The following is a 17,187-nucleotide window of genomic DNA, read 5'->3' on the forward strand; positions in this document are numbered from 1 at the left end:
GAATCAGAAGCTAGACTGCAGCAGGAAAGAGAAGTCACACTGAAGTCAATGAGGTAAAACGGTGCACGGCCTTCTTCAGGCTTTGGTTGTATCCTGAATGGGATTGGGGAGCAATAAATGGTTTTGAGAAAGGGACTGACAAGGTCTGATTATATTTTAGCAGGATTATTCCAACTTGCTCTTTTGAAAATACTCTAAAAACAAAAGTGTAAATGGAGTTTACTGAAACTGTCTGGGGACAATATGGTAGCAGCAGTGCAGGTGACGAGAGGTTATTCAGGGCTGAGCACAGTTTGAAAGGACAGCAGCAGGATCTCCAAACAGCCCGAGTGGGAGGCAAGAAAAAAGCAATCAAGATGATTTCAGGTGGTGTGAACTGAGCGCCTGCATGATGAAACGCCATTAGCTGAGCAGCTGTGTTACAGGGAGAGCACCAAGGAGCTCAGGGAGGCTACGTGGGAGACGTCTGTTAAGATATCTAAGGGGATGTCCAAAAGGTAGCTGAATGTGTAAAGTCTGTACGGAGAAAAGGTCCAGGCTGGTAGCAGAGGCATAAATGGCGTTATGTGTGAGTTAGGTTCATGACCTGACTCCCTTAGTCACCGATGACTGACAAATGCTGGAGCATAAAGGAACAGTCATCAGAAAACCAACTTATAATGGAAAACAAACCCAAGACTCAAGTGAAGGCACTCCAAAACCAAAGCTGACACACCGAGGCTTCAGAAACACTTCCCTGGGAGAGCTGACATCCCATAATGTCAGTAAGCCACCCTCCCCAGGCCACCTGAGCATCATGGGAAGCGGGGTACAGCAAGTGAATATCTTCGTGTCATCTCTGCACTTTTGTCATCCTTACCCTTGGGATACAGCGCCGCGTTGTGTGACACGGAGAGACTGCAATAACTAAAGTACTCTCTACAAGCATATTGTACTTTTTTTATAAACTAGTCACTCTTTGGCTTTAGTTAAAGTACTAAAATACTACTCACATCTCAAAGAATCCAAAAACTTCTCAGAGTGAAAGACCATTAAGTCAGATCAAAATATTTTCTTTTTATTCAATAAATATCCAAACTCATTTCAGTAATTTGTTACAGAAATAAATTTTCTAATTTGACTGAAATACTGATATGACTGGAAACTTTCATTTAAAGGACTTGTGGGCACTTTCATTAAAACAATATTTATAAGAATTCTTTAAATCATTAGTCTATGAGTCTCAGGAAACAATGAAAACTGTGATCTAACTGTACTGTATTTCTAAGTGTGTGGCACCTACTCTGTAGTATTCCATTTTAAGAAACACAAAGGACAAAGCAGAAGTTTATCACCATGCCCTTCAACCTAAGAACTCCTCAGTCTCAGCCAAACCAAGACAACAGCCACCCGTGGTACAAAGATGATTCTATCCTGCAGCTCTGCACAGCCCTTTCTTCCCATCTGGTGAGCGGAAGGGAAAGTGCAGAAAGCTGATCCAGCAAGGACACAGCTGGCGGCACCTCTCCCCCCAGCACAGTGAGCTGATCAGTCATTCTCTGAAGCACTCCTGCTGCAGGCGGCTCCTAGAACCCACATTTAGCAGGATTACACAATGCATCTCAGGGTTCTATTCCGTGTTATCTTCGGCTCCGAGAAGAAGAAACGTCAGGGAAGAACATGTGATGCAGCTGGGAGCTACTTGTTCTTAGAACGGAAGTCATCACTCTATACTTAGCTTGAATTTCTCATATTCCTCTAATCTGCAAAAATGTGCACATTTTATACTTGAGTTTTACATCAAAGATCTTAAAGCATCTTTTTTTTTTTTCAGTGAACTTGAGCTTATCACTAATGGCTAGAGAATATGCTTTGGTCTGTTAGGTACTTAGCCCATTTTTACAACACTTAATATAAGACAAACACATACAAACTAAGGAAAGATACACTAAAACATTAACAGGGTTGTATTTAGAAGGCAGAGTTTTATTTATTATGTTTTCTGTGTTTAATTACGGTAAACTACGATGCATTACTTTTATAGTAAAACATAAGAAGTGGAAACAAAATTTTTAATTGGTCTATCTTCATTTGCTGTGTTATATAATGGCAATGCACAAAGTGCAGTAGAAATCACTACTTCCAACTTGAAATCATAGAAAAACACAGAACTGCTAGCATCTTAAACACAGGGTCATACATTACTCACTGTCTCTTCAACTGCAGCAACTTCTGAATATGACATGATCTAAAAAAAGAAAACAAATTTTCTCAGGAGCAATTTAATCTCACATAGCTGAGGTCTGACAGCAGAGAGCACCCAGCGTCTCCGAAGGACTTGGGTGGAGAGCACTACTCTATAAGGAAATACTCAAAGGACATCCGTAGGGAGCACTACTCTATAAGGAAATACTCAAAGGACTTCCATAGGGAGCACTACTCTATAAGGAAATACACAAAGGACTTCCATAGGGAGCAGCATTCTATAAGGAAATACACAAAGGACATCCGTAGGGAGCACTACTCTATAAGGAAATACACAAAGGACTTCCATAGGGAGCAGCACTCTATAAGGAAATACACAAAGGACATCCGTAGGGAGCACTACTCTATAAGGAAATACTCAAAGGACATCCGTAGGGAGCACTACTCTATAAGGAAATACTCAAAGGACTTCCATAGGGAGCACTACTCTATAAGGAAATACACAAAGGACTTCCGTAGGGAGCAGCACTCTATAAGGAAATACTCAAAGGACTTCCGTAGGGAGCAGCACTCTATAAGGAAATACTCAAAGGACTTCCGTAGGGAGCACTACTCTATAAGGAAATACACAAAGGCCTTCCGTGGGGAGCAGCACTCTATAAGGAAATACTCAAAGGACTTCCGTGGGGAGCAGTACTCTATAAGGAAATACTCAAAGGACTTCCGTGGGGAGCACTACTCTATAAGGAAATACTCAACGGAGGGCAGGGACGTGCAAGAGAACCTTCACACTAGTAACGAAACCCTTCACTTTGTTCTTTTAAATCCTGTGGTTTCAGGAAATTGCGATCTGTCAAGCTATGAAGTTCTCTGGAATGTTCTGGAGGGAATTTCATTTTTATTTTTCTGGGTATTTATTACAATCTATCAACTTTTTCACTATGAAGGGCTTTCATTGGTATTTCCTGCTGTCTTACTGCACTGTGTCCTCAGGTAACTGGCAAGTCTGCTCTGCAGGTGGAGCTCGCCTCTCCAACACTTCTACCCATGCATGCATTTGAACATGGCTAGGAACTAACTCCTAGTTCTAAAATTCTACTACAAAAGGAAGACTTTTAGGCTTATTTTTGAAAGTATTTTTTTCTGTGAAAAATAACACTTATGATCTCTCTCTCTCAGAAACCAGTTCCTATACCCATTTTTCCATCTTCTTTCTTTACCTACTCAGACAGCCCACCCAGCCCCAGTCCTAGTCACATTCTTCTCTTCTCCAATGTTCTAGCTCATATCTAGTCTCTAATTTCCCAATAGTACATCCTGCCAATTCAATATCTCCCCTTTCAAAAGCTAGACCCACAATGACTCTCATGCACTCATTCATTTACCGTGCTAGACACTGAAATTAAAAAAGGGATAACACATTCCTCCTACCACCAAGACTAACCGTGTGAATTGTACTTGACACTAGACGAATTCTATCTGGACTACTCAATTTTAATCACTCTCCAAGCCAGACCCTGAACTCCTGTGATGTTTCTTTTCTCCTTTGTGAATGCATTAGTTATTAAACTTTCACTCTCTGGAGCTACTGTGAAGCTTCATAATAGTTTGTTTAAGAATGCTGTCTGGTATCCTTTCAAAGCGTGACAACACAAAACCCGATCTGGACAGTAGTCAACCTAAGATAATTTCCTAAATGATCATGCTGACTGTGTTATTCCTCCACTCAAAAACATTTGATACAGTGTTCTTTACAAAATAAGCCTCAAACTCTGGTATGTAAAATGTACAACTCAGCTAAACTCTTCATCCCAGAAATGTTCTGCTCTCCTAAGAAAGCCTAGAAAATCCACTTACCTAAGTTCTGGCTGCCAGAACTGATTGTGCACAGTGATTTGTAATCTGTGCCACCCACCCCCCACCACAAGTCTTCTTTTTGTTTAGCACTCCAACAATCTGAAAATCCTCTGATCTTGATGGCTCAATTTACATAACCAATTCTGTTGCCAAAATCCAATCTGGAGCTATCCTTCCGAGTCTCTGGCTTCCTCGGAGTATTTCCTTATCGCTTAGTGTATAGACATGATATTCCATCTGGACCGTCACTGCATCCTTCTGCTGTCATCAGACAGGACTATGACACAGCCCAGTGCCACCTATTCCTTAAGACACTGGCCCTGCACCTAGCAGTTAAAGCCCAATTGCCAGGCTTCTCAGAAGACACAAAAGCTCACTATCACTACTCTCTGCTCAGAAAACATTTCTTATAACCAGGCTTGGTTGTGCACGCCTTAACCCCAGCTATTTAGGAAGCTGAGGCAGGAAGATTATGAATTCAAAACCTCCCTAAGCCACAGAATGAATTCAAGGACAGTCTGGGGAACTTAAGTACATTCAGATCTTATCTCAAAATAAAATGTACAAAAATGAGCAGAGCACTTTACTAGCGTGCAAAAGGCCCCGTGTTCAATCCCCCAGAGAAAGGAGGGATAAGGGAAAATTGGCAAATGCTTGAGATTGTGCTCAGAAGACACTCCTTAGTCTGCGGTCTATCGCTCGCTCCTTCCTACCATGCTTTACTTTTCATCAATTAGCACAGGACACAGTTTATCTCTCACCATTCAGATATTCCGCTGGAGTGAGAACTGCTTCTGTTTTGCTCACTGCTGCATTTCTTAATGAAACAAGAAAACCTAGCACATTCCAGAATTCAACAAACAATACATGAATTTTATGTTTGAGTGAGTCAAGACCAAGATGAATGAAGACAAATATCTTCTCAGCTTCTAGAAGTCTATTCTGTTTCTAAAAATCACCGCGTAAACTAGTAGTATACTTATACATAAACTAGTGTACCTTGCCAAGTATTACCAAGCCACAGACAGGACTGCTACTGCCATGGAAACACTGGTCTCTGTGACCCATACGTCTACCACAGACAGGAAAGTAGTTACTTGTTCCTCGGATCTCAAAAACCATGGCGTGCCCAAGTATCAAAATTAACCTCACACAAAGTCACAGTTAACTATCAGAGAGCAATACTCTGGAAACGATCATGTGGCACATAATTTTACGTGTGCATCATTGCATTTTGCTCATCCATTCACCACCCCACTGCCTTCTCTTCTCCCTTCTCTTGGGTCTCCTTCCTTGCTACAGCTTTCATTTCAAACCTGCACTTGGGTCCATACAGGAGAGGAAATGCGAGGTTTCCTGCCTTCTCTCCCTCACTCCTACTCTCTGATTTTGGACACCTCCTTTTCCCTTCCTTCCTCCACACAACCCTCTTCCACATAATTTCCAATCCTGCACACTTCTCCCTAAAGTTTTATGGAACTCCTTCATTTTAATTTTGAGCAATTCCAATACCTTAGATTACTCAGCTGTGATCACATCCTGCTTAGAGGAAGCTGCTCTCTGTAAGCCTTGGAGCTTCTGTAAAATAGTTCCTAGTGGTGATTAGGAAAAACCTTCATCTGTCGATTTAAGACTTGGATAACTGTAGTATTTGTAAACACTGAAAGAAATAAGCCTTTAATACCAGCTCTCCTCAAGTCTAGTCCAGCAAAACAAAGAGCTATCTATTTCTGTTTCTGGCTAAAAATTATACTGTCTATACTGAGCAAATGACACTTAAATATGTATCATTTCTAATTTAGATTTCTAACTCTGAGAATGACACATGCAACAAAGAAGAATAAACTCCCTCCTGCATTTTTCAAATCTATTTTTGAATTCTAAGCCACTGTTCAGAATCTTCGGTCCACTTTAGCCATGCTACACATAAAGTAACCAGGAAAGAAAACAATTGTTGTGCACAGAAGAACAAGCCCATCACCACTACGCGCACATCCCTGGAAATGGAGGACGAGGCAACTGTAGAGCAGGACGTAATTTTCAAAGTCTACACAGAAGGGATAAACTACTAAAAGACAAAACTCTATTAGGACTCTCCAACTCTCACCTCTAAATATATACACACAAACCACAGGTTTAGCTGTATGAGGACCAAAAAGAGAAAACAGAAGACTGTTGACAGACAGGTGTAGTAGCACAAACTTGTAACCCCAGACCTGAAAGGTTGAGGAAGGCCATGAGTTTAAGGTCTTCCTTGGCTATGTGTAAGCTGAGGTCAGCAGTGGCTACGTAGTAAACTCAAGAGCAGCCTGAGAGGTATGAGATTTCCTTCTGAGATCTTTCTCCCTCAAATTCCTTAGGTCAATCCAGCCACAAGAAAACAGATCAGCTGAGCATGGTGGTGCACACCTTTGATAAAAGAAAAGAAAATCAACTCCAAGTAAAAAAAAAACTTGAAAAACACCTGGCTGAACCCTTCAAAATTGTATAGGGGAACTATGTATAGGCGAGCCAGGTGTGTGTGGTGTGTGTGTGTGTGTGTGTGTGTGTGTGTGTGTAAGAGAGAGAGAGAGAGAGAGAGAGAGAGAGAGAAAATTGGTCTGGATTACATCGTGAGTTCCAGGTGTATGAGATTCTCTCTATAGCAAGCAACAAAGTAAAAGGTTTATTAAAAGCAAATTAAATATGACAAACTGACAAGCCCAATGAGACAACTCTGCACGAGACCCTGGAACAGGATATGAACATTAGGTAAAACTAAGCAAATCTGAATCAAGAATAAACTTCAGTTAATTTATTGGGTCAGAAAGATGAGGCACTGAATTCAACCTGGCAACCTGAATTCACTCTTCAGGATGCACATGGTGAAGGAGAGAATCAACTCCTACAAGTGGATCTCCGTAAGTGCACCGCCACAGCATTTGTGCACACACACAATTATTTATTAATGATAATTTATCAGCGGGGGCTGCGGATGCAGCATAGTTGGTAGAGTGCTGTATTTGATCCCAAGACCTCCACACACTAGTCATCATGGTACATGCTATTCCTTAGATGTGGGCAGGAGTCAGAGCAGAAGTTCAAAAGCAACCTCAACTAAAAACCAAGTTCAATGCCAGTTCCTGTACCAAAAAAACTAGGGAGATGGCACAGAGAATGAAGTGCTTGCTCGACAAACTGAGAGTCCCAGCACCCACACTAAAAATCAGGCATACCATGACGGCAGGAGTCTGTGACCACAGCTCTTCCATGCAGAACCAAGCCTTGAGGAAGGCTCACTTGGTCAATCACCCTAGCAAACCAGGGAGCTCCAATGAGCTCTTGGTGAGAGATCCTACCTTAAATCATGTCAAGAACAACAGAGGTCTAAATACACACACACACACACACACACACACACTCATGTGTGCACAGCTATACATATATGCCAACAGGAATACATGCAAATCCCACACACATAGATGTACAACTTTTTACATAAGTATATGCATACATATATGCCCATGTATATATGTGTGCATGAAATATATAAGGTGATGAGAGAAAGTAGATACAAAAGATATAGAAACTTTGCAATTTTTCTGCAGTTCTAAGAGAAACCTCACTTTAAAAGTCAAAACATTGGGACTGAAGAAATGGACCTTCAATTAGGAGGAACTTGTTCTTGTAGGGGACGCAGGTTCCATTCCCAGCACCCATATGGCTCACAGCCATCCCTAACTCCAGTCCCAGGGGACCCAGTACTCTCTTCTGGTCTCTCTGGACCAGTGCACACACATACATGCAAGTAAAACACCCACTCATATAAAGACAAATAAATCTTTTCACAGAAAGGTCAAAATATCCTGTGGAAAAAATTAAACTAAAAATTGAAATCACAAGAATTCACAAGTATGCCTTCAAAAAAAAGAAAAAAAAACAAACATTGAGTTCCAGGGCAGCCAGACTGTTACATGGAGAAACCCTGTCTCGGGAAGAAGAATTTCCTACATATGCACAATTTTCCACATGCACACAATGCATTTCCAACCTAGTATATTCAACTTTTACCTTCAACTTTAAACAGCTAAGTTCCTAGTGATCCTCACATCCTACTTCATTCTGAAATGTTCTCCTAGCTCATTTTCAAACCAATGAGCCCTCCTTACTTCTCTTTCTCACAATTAGTATTCTTGTAAAGCTTTTCCAGGCTGGAAAGAAGGTGTAGTGCTTAAGAGAACTAGATGCTCTTCCAGACAACCTGGGCTAGACTTTCTAACACCCACATGGCGGCTCTCAAGCCTCTCTAACCCAGAGTTCTGGTGCACTCTTCTGGCCTCCACAGCACCAGGTATTCATCTGGCACACAGGGAGGCAAAACACTAATACACATAAAATAAAAATGTAAAGAATAAAGCTTTTCCAACCATCCAATGTACATAAATAGGCTTTACAGACTTCTCCTCTTGATCCTTTTGAAGAGAAACTTTATAAGTAAAAGCCATACTAAAAACCAATAGTAGCTTTTATTTAATAGATGTTTATAATTTGCTCAGCATTATAATAAGCAACATAAAGACTTGGTTTCAATCAATACCCAAATTCACTCTGGGAGAGAGACATTACAATTACCTGTCCCTCGGATCTAATGAGAGTTTACTAAGGCCAGTTGGACTGCGACTGAACGAGGACGTGATCCAACCAGATTCTCTGAATGTGGCCGGATTCTCTGAATGTGGCTGGCCCGGAGTCTTTCTGAAAAGCCATTGACAATCACACTGGGACTTGTTTCCTCTGCATATACTGGATTTTGGGGATCCAGTCTGTTTGGATACTCACCTTCCTGGACCTGGAGGGAGGGGGGAGGAACTTGAACTTCCCACAGGGCAAGAAACCCTGACTGCCCTTAGGGACGAAGAGGGAGGAGGAGAGGGAGTGGGGGGAGTGGGAGGGTGTTGGGAAGAGGGGCGTAAATGGAAACTTTTATAATTTAATAAAATTACTTTCAAAAAAAAAAGTCTCTCATATTTCAGTAGAGAAAAAAAAAACCAACAATTACCTGTCCCTATTTCCTAGGGACACTGCAACCCTGGAAATGTGTGCTCATCATCCACACCACACGACACGACAGAGTGCTTTTCTTGGTCTTGTTTATTTGTGAGACGGGGTCCACTACTTAAAGCTGCCTTCAAATTCATGACCTCATGCCTTAGCTTTCTGAGCAATGACGTTGTAGGATCACCCACACAGCCAGCTCTGCTCAGAATTCAGCTACAAATCTTCAGAACCAAGTTCTTACCCACCTCTTCTGCATGTAAACAGTAACTAGCCCAAGGAATGAAGTCCAAAATGTTGTTTTTAGAAATAGTTAACTCAAAATGAAACCATAACACTAGTTTTAAATTCACATTTCTGCAATTTACACTGAAATTATCAATATCGCTTCAATAAACTATAGACTTCACAGAAGAAACAATGGTTTTCCTACTTCAACATCTTTGCTTCAACTTTTCAAGTAGCAGAATTTAGAATTTAAAAAAAAATCACTGAAAGTTCATTTGATCTGGCACTGAATTTAATACTATGTAGTTTGTATTCAGTTTCTTTTCTGTTGCTGTGATAAAGACTGAACGAATGACTTAAAGGAAGAAAGGATTTACTGGCTTACACTTTCAGGTCACTGTCCATTCTTAAGGAAAAAAGCCAAGGAAAGAACTCAAGGCAAGAACTCATTCACAGCCAAGGGAGTTCAACAGAAATCATGGAAGTCTGCACGCTGGTTCCCTTAAGTTCATGCTTAGGCAGCTTTCTTATATAGCTCAGGACCACCTGCTCAAGGAAAGGCACTACCCACAGGAGGCCTAGGCCCGCCTGTATCCCAAGCCCTATTATGAACAATTTTTATCATCACTAGGGCATCAAATACATTTCAGCTATAGGAACAGTGAAATAACTTTTCTAAAGATGACATTATAGTTTAGCAAATATAAGCTAAATACAAGGTTTAGTTTTAACATTTTCTGAAATCAGATTAAAAATAAAATAGCTGTCCATTTCTGGCCAGTTACCGTGTTCTGAATAAGCCACATTATTTTCAACTCACTTTATTCTCTATTAACAAGTGATCACTTTCACCTTTTTTTAAAGTTTATGGAACCAAAACAATCTAAACCAGAAATTCAAAAAAGGATTGAATCAAGTTAATCCAAGTCACGAAAACTGCATGTTGCTATTAATTATTAGACTGTTCCTACACTGGAGCCTGAACAAAAGACAACACAATTAAAATTTACAATCACCTTGATGAAATAGTAACTCATCTCCATAGTCAAATCAAAGACAGAAAGTGGGCCACAGCCTTGCTCCAACAAAGACTTTTTTTAAGGGGGGGGGGTGGACCAATGTCTAGGGAACGTAATTTAGCTTAGTGGTAAAACGTCAGTTCCATTATCACCACCACCAAGAACTACATTCACAAATACACAAACCATGACTACATTTCACTGAGGACACTTTTTAAAAAAAAATAATTTATTTAGTTTTATGTGCACTGGCGTGAGGGTGTCAGATCCTCTGGAACTTGAGTTACAGACAGTTGTGAGCTGCTGTGTGGGTGCTGGGAACTGAACCTGGGTCCCCTGGAAGAACAGCCAGTGTTCTTAACCACTGAGCCATCTCTCCAGCCCCTATCACTTTTACTTTGCATAAGAGCAACACTGCTAACAAAGATTCTATAAATCAGCATTCAATAGACTCACTCAAATTTGAGTTAAAATGATTACTCTGGAGTAAAGCCTTTATTTTATAAAGACATATTAGTCACTTAATCTATACCAGGGGTGAATTTTTTAAATTACTGGGTAGTATATACCATCCCTGCTACCCACATTCACTTTAATTTCAGAATCTAATTCAGGAAGCATTGCTGATTAAGCTTTCAAGTTTCCATACACTCGATAGTGCAGTTGCTTTTAATTCTTATTAGTTTAAATGTTTCATTCACTCTCCTTGCTCAGAGCTGCACATGGCTTGAGATTTAGAGATATTTAATAATTCCTCAAAGGTTAATTTTGTCTTGATTTCACTAAGATCCATAAAGGATTTAAGAAGGCAAACACAAACTATTGCATCAGCATGTCTGGGACAAGATGGCTGGGATGGAACAGGGAGGAAAAGGATATGAAGCAGAAATACCAGAAATTTGACAGGGCTCTGCTCCAACAAGCTTTAAACAATCTGTAATTCTCATAACAACGTGGGAGTTAAAGTATTATTTGCAAAATACTTTAATTTGCTTTTGCAATGCGTGTGGCATTTGCCTTTAATCCCACGTGTGGGAGGCAGAGGAGGCAGATCTCTAGGAATTCAAGGCCAGCCTGATCTACACACTGAGTTCCTGGCCTGCTAGGGTTACATAGTAAAATCCTGTCTCAAAAATAACCTAAAATCAAATAAATAAACTTTTGCTTTCCATGCATTTTTAAGGATAAAGTTATGGCTTACATCAAGCACTATATAGCTATAGATAAATGTCCTTATTCTGTTTTTAAAACTACTCACCGAAGTCCTGTCTGGTTCTCCGTCTGCTAAACCTGCCTCCATAATGGAAGATAGATCTATGCTTCTCTTTCCATTAATGTTTAGCCATTCTACAGGTCTGGAAACCCTAGAAAAGGAAAATGTATGTATTAGGACGGGCTAAAAATTAAGGCAAGTAAAAAACAAGCATTAATTACAGTAGAAGGGGGAAATATTTCATGCTAAGGTTACTGGAAAATTAAACAACAAAACATCTTGACAAAGTTTGTTTTTTTAAAGAATTAATCTGGAGAAATGGCTCAGTGGTTAAAAGCACTTGCTGTGCTTGAGGAACACCTAAGTTCAACTCCCAACATCCACTCGGCAGCCAGTAGTGATCTATTACTCCAGTTAGCACCCTCTTTTGGCCTCCATGCACACGTGTGCTAACAGACATACATGTAAGCAAAACACCCATAAACATAAAATAACAAAATAATGTAATAAAGAAAAACTATTTTATTTCACTAATCATATACAGATTAGAACTAAAAGATTTACAAATATAAAACAAAATACTATATAAATATAAAACAAGTAGATTAATATGCAATCAGGGAATAACAAAGCATTATTAAAAACTAAAGAGAAAAATGGTGGTGAATAGGCTGAAGTTGAAGCTGGTGGTCTTGGCAATACAGTTGGTAAGATAGCTTGTGTACACTGAAATGCAAATAAATAGGATTTGAAAATAGCAGATAGAAACCAAGAAGCATAGAGGTACAGTATTTGCCTAATAACGAATCTATCATGATTCAGGTGTGGTACATGGGTACCTGTATTCTCAGTACTCAGAAGACAGAAACAGGAGGTTCACTGAAAGTTAAGAGTTCACCTTGGGATACATTAACAAGGAAAACACAACAGAAACCCAATTCCAACAGTAATAAACAATACAAAGGAAGAAGTAATTAATAAAAACAGAAGAAACTTCCTGCACTGGAAAAATATAGGTCTTCATAATGAAAACTCTTTGAAAGCCCAATAGGATCATGAACAAAGTGGTCAGGGTGGCAGGGATAGAACCGAGTTCGGGAATATTGACTTTCTAGTCACCAATTAGTTAGGCACCAATACCTTCCTGGAGCAACAAGGCTCACCAAGAGTTCCCACATACATATTCTGAAAACGGCATCAACTATAATGGACTGTTTCTCCACTGGTTAGGATACACACTTCTAGAAGTGCTCTTTCCGAAGGAAGAATGCTACATTTAGAAGACACGTGATGATCACTTGACTAGAGACTGAAACTACACCCTAGGCGTGTTAGAGTATCAATGCCTGAAACAAGTGATTTCAGCTACTACAGAGACATTACGCTGGTACTCCACAATGGAGGTAAGAAAGGCTACTTCTGAAGTATAGGGAAACCCTTGGTAATCTCTTCTCATTACTATTTCTTAAGATTAATGTCAATGGAAAACTATAGTAATACAATACAAACACCACAACCAGATGGGATGTTTGTAGAGTGTAAACAATATAAAATGGACATACTAGACAATACATGTGTGCTGTGATTATGATGTTACAGAGATCTATAATTTCTTATTTTGAGTATGTCTATGTGCAAATCAAATACATATGATTTCTTTCCTTTCATTGGCTTATCATGTAAGATATACTGACCTCACATTATATTTAAAGCCATTGTTAACTGTGTCCGTGTTGAAGTTACAAACATCAACATCACTCACATATTATACATCCTACTCTAGAAAAAGAAAGGGATTATTATGTTGTTTACAAGGGAGTTGTACCATGTCAAATGGAAGGATGACCTCATTATTGCCTTTGGAATCAAGAATATTATTGGTTTACCAGGGCTGTGGGATGGCTTAGCTATCAATTTGACCACATCTGGAATTAATGAAAAACCAAATGGCTGGATGTACCTGTGAAGAATTTTTTTTCTAATTAAATAATTTGAAATGGGAAGACCTACCTATAATCTGTATCTCTGAGGTGTAAGGATCTATCTTTAATCTGGACCACACCGTCTGTAAGCAGCCTAACGGGCATGGAAGAAGGTAGTTTGTTCTCTCTCTGCCTGCTTGCCTGCACTCTCACTGACAAGTCCAGCCCTTCATTGGCATCAAAGCCTACTTGGGATTCTGGGGTACACTGAAGACCCCCTGAGATATCCAGCCTTGTGGCCTGAACAACTACTGGATTCTTGGACCTTCTATTGGTAGACAGCCACTGTTGAACTAGCTGGACGATGTAAAACATTCTAAACCCTTATAATTACAGTAGCTAATTCCTCAAAATCAAACATTTGATATCCTGCCCCATTCCCTTTTACACACACACACACACACACACTGGTTATGCTTTTCTGTATGTTTCCAGTGTGCTTTTTCTATCTTGTGCACGTGGTTCAGGGTGTGTGCTCTGAACTCTTTCTGCTGCCATGCCTGGTGCCTACTGCCAGACCTCCCTATGATGTTGATGGACACTTACCCTTCTGGAGCGCTAAGCCCGAAATAAACCTTCCTTTCTATAAGTTGCTTTGGTCACTGTGTTTTATCATGGCAACAGAAAACTAATGCATATTCATGTTCCTGTATAGGCACAGATACACTTCATCATTTGTTCTCAGTATCTGTGCTTTCCTCTTGTGCTTATAAAGATATAAGTGATAAGTGTAGTCACTTTGCAAACATCTTTGCCTCTGAGATTCTGAATAACTTACACTGAGACAATACAATGCTGTACATGATATTTGGAGGGTCCTGGAGGGATAGAAAACAATCCATTGTTCATCTGAACACAGTGAACTGGACTTTGATAGGCATGCAGTTTTGAAGTAATCACCAAATGATTCCATGTCACCTACCATTTGACACTGCCACACATCACTAGTGACAAAATTAAAAGGCAGAAACTGTCTTCTGTTTTCACATCTTTACTTTTCCCAATAAACCTACCAGTATCTAACTCCTCATTTTAATTTTCCTTTGGCTTTAATTATCTTCAGTAATTGCTGTGTGATATTTTGTTTGTATCCTGATAAATAAAGCTTGCCTGGAAATTAGAGTCTAGGCAGTGGTGGCACACACCTTTAATCCCAGCACTTGGGAGGATCATGTCTTTGATCCCAGCACCTAGGAGGCTCATGCCTTCAATCCCAACACTAGGAAGGTCAAGACTATAAGGCTGGTGAAGACAGGATCTCTTGCCCATTCAATCTGAATATGACCCCTCCATCCCCACTCAGTCTGAGGATTCATAGAGACAATCTCACCCCGATTCGGTCTGAGATTTCGTGGACTAAGAAGTCTCTGATGTGCTATGTCTCTGATCTTTCAGCTTTCACCCCAATATATGATTTCGAGTTTATATTGTTAAGAGTAATTAGGATCGAGCTTCAAGCAAATTGTTTTTCTCAAAAGCTATCTAACCTGATAATTTTTAAACAGGACTCAGTGTAAAAGAGAGAAGTCAGGCAGGGAAGGGCGCACGAACCGGTAGGGAGAACCGCAGATAGGATGGAAGGCTGCAGAGATGTTCAGAGTTAAGACCTCAGTTACATGAGGGAATGAGCCATGCAGCCATCCAGCAGCAAAGCAAGCAAGCGCAAAGCCTCTGGAGCAGGACAGCTGGCATGTTTGCACAACAGCAAGGGATTCCTGTTGCAAGGTGGGTAAGGAGAACAGTGAGTGAAGAGATGGGCAACTAACTTCCAGATCACAGTGACTCTGGCAGGACAGACAGCACGACTTTGCCCTGAACGAGACGGAAGACTACTGCTAAAAGCAAAGTCCAAAACAGAATTGACTTCTATTAGCTCTAACTGCTAACTCTGCACACAATTACAAATGAGTATTTACTGCTATAATCCATACAAGAGACAATGGTGGCCTGCACTAGAAAAGCAGCAGGCATAGTAGATGGTGCCAATTTTTATATACTTTAAATATATAGTCAAATTATTATTGATGAGCCCCATATATAAGGTATAAAGTACAGAAGAGGTTGGAGAATTGGAAAGGATTTTGCCTTAAACAACTAAAAGTAAAAAATGAACTTGCCACTAACAGGTATTCAGTATATTGTAGGAAGACTTGGGAAGAACTCGTCTCCAGGTGGACACTCATGGGATGCCACTTGGACCTCTGAATGGAGGTATCACGGAGCAGCTGAGGAGGTGGGCAGACGGCTCAGCTATTAAGAGCAGTTGTTGCTCTTGCAAAGGACATGGGTTTACTTTTCAGCACCCACATAGGGCTCACAACCATCTGAAACCCCAGCTCTAGAGGCTTCCACACCCTCCTCATGGTACACATACATAAAGGAAAAAATTAATACAAATAAAATAAATCCTCAAAAAATAAAAAGGTGAAGGGAGCAGTTGAGGATGTTGAGGATGAAAACATGACTCCAAGGCAGGTCAGTCTAGGATTCTGAAGTCACAGTCTACACATGCAGCAGAATTTAAATAGCTGAGATTTTGTTGAGAATTGGGGAGGGGCAAGTTCAGTTCAGGGAAATGTGATACTTATATTTTGAAGAATCAATATCCACTTTTTCAATCTTAATTTTAGTTTTCAATTTGAAAAAATTTATCAGTACTCTTTGAAAAGGCAAGCTATTAAAAAAAAAAGGACAGATACACACACAAAAAAATCTCAACATGTAACAATGGAAGCAGGAAAAGGAAAGGAAGCCTAAAATTAAGACTATGTGACTTAAACTCATCACCACTGAAAACAAAGTTAAGAAACAGTGCTAAGAGCAAAAATCTGGAGGGAGAAGGCGGTTGAGGGCTGTGAGAGTTGATATTCATTTCAGCTTGTCTGGACCAACAACCACCTAGGTAATGTGAGGGTCGAGGCAGGAGTTTCCAGAGAGGGTGGAGGGAGCCCCACGCTGATTATGGTGTCAGCACCCATGAAGAGCTCAGAGGGATGGAAGGAAACAAAAACTAAGCACCAGCTTTCATCTTTCCCTGAATCCTAATTGTGAAGGTAACATGACCAGGGGCCTCAAGTTCCTGGGCCATCCATGCCTTTCGCACCATAAAGAACTGTACCCTCCACACATGAGCCAAAACACACACACTTTCTCACCTCACTCCCACTGGTCAGCTACTCTGTTACAGCAAGTAGAAAAGTAACTAATTCAGAGACTTAGCATATCTGTGCACTCAGGTATCTGTGCGCTCATCTCACGATCTTTTTTGGTGTTTTTCGAGACAGGGTTTCTCTGTACAGCAGCCCTACCTGTCCTGGAACTAGCGCTGTAGACCAGGCTGGCCTCGAACTCACAAAGATTGGCCTGCCTCTGCCTCCTGAGTGCTGGGATTAAAGGCGTGTGCCACCATCACCAATCTCTTAGAGGTCAAAAATTAAAGACATTTATATAATCCTAAATCAGAAAATAGAAGTGTGTATTTTTTTAATTAAAACAGAAATTGAAAACAAGTGCAATGGTAGCAAAGTTCCAAAAAGCAGGCTTGAGGAAGACAGTCTCCTGTCACTCAGCAGCTTTTCAGAGCTGCACTGCGTCTACAACCAAAGCCAGAGCTTCGGGACGTTAACGAGTTCTGTGTCAGAACGCGGAAGTCTCACTTCTCAAAACTGCC

At 40.4% G+C, this 17,187-nt stretch overlaps 1 protein-coding gene across 11 annotated transcripts in view; it reads right to left on the reverse strand.

Annotated features, from left to right (window-relative positions):
* Positions 1 to 17,187, reverse strand: part of Osbpl8 (oxysterol binding protein like 8) — a 135,184-nt gene that overhangs the window by 84,033 nt on the left and 33,964 nt on the right. For 7 of the 11 annotated variants that reach the window (XM_048418196.3, XM_048418195.3, XM_085683259.2 and 4 more), the window contains one exon: positions 11,581 to 11,686. In XM_048418196.3, coding sequence (XP_048274153.3) covers positions 11,581 to 11,622 — 42 coding nt within the window. In that variant the 5' untranslated portion in view covers positions 11,623 to 11,686. Of the gene's footprint in view, positions 1 to 2,188; positions 2,228 to 11,580; positions 11,687 to 17,187 lie in introns of those variants that run through there. The other 4 variants (XM_048418194.3, XM_048418193.3, XM_085683263.2 and 1 more) reach the window with 3 other exon arrangements.

This window comes from Myodes glareolus, chromosome 26 (genome assembly GCF_982192425.1).
Source record: "Myodes glareolus chromosome 26, mMyoGla1.1, whole genome shotgun sequence".
NCBI lineage: Eukaryota > Metazoa > Chordata > Mammalia > Rodentia > Cricetidae > Myodes > Myodes glareolus.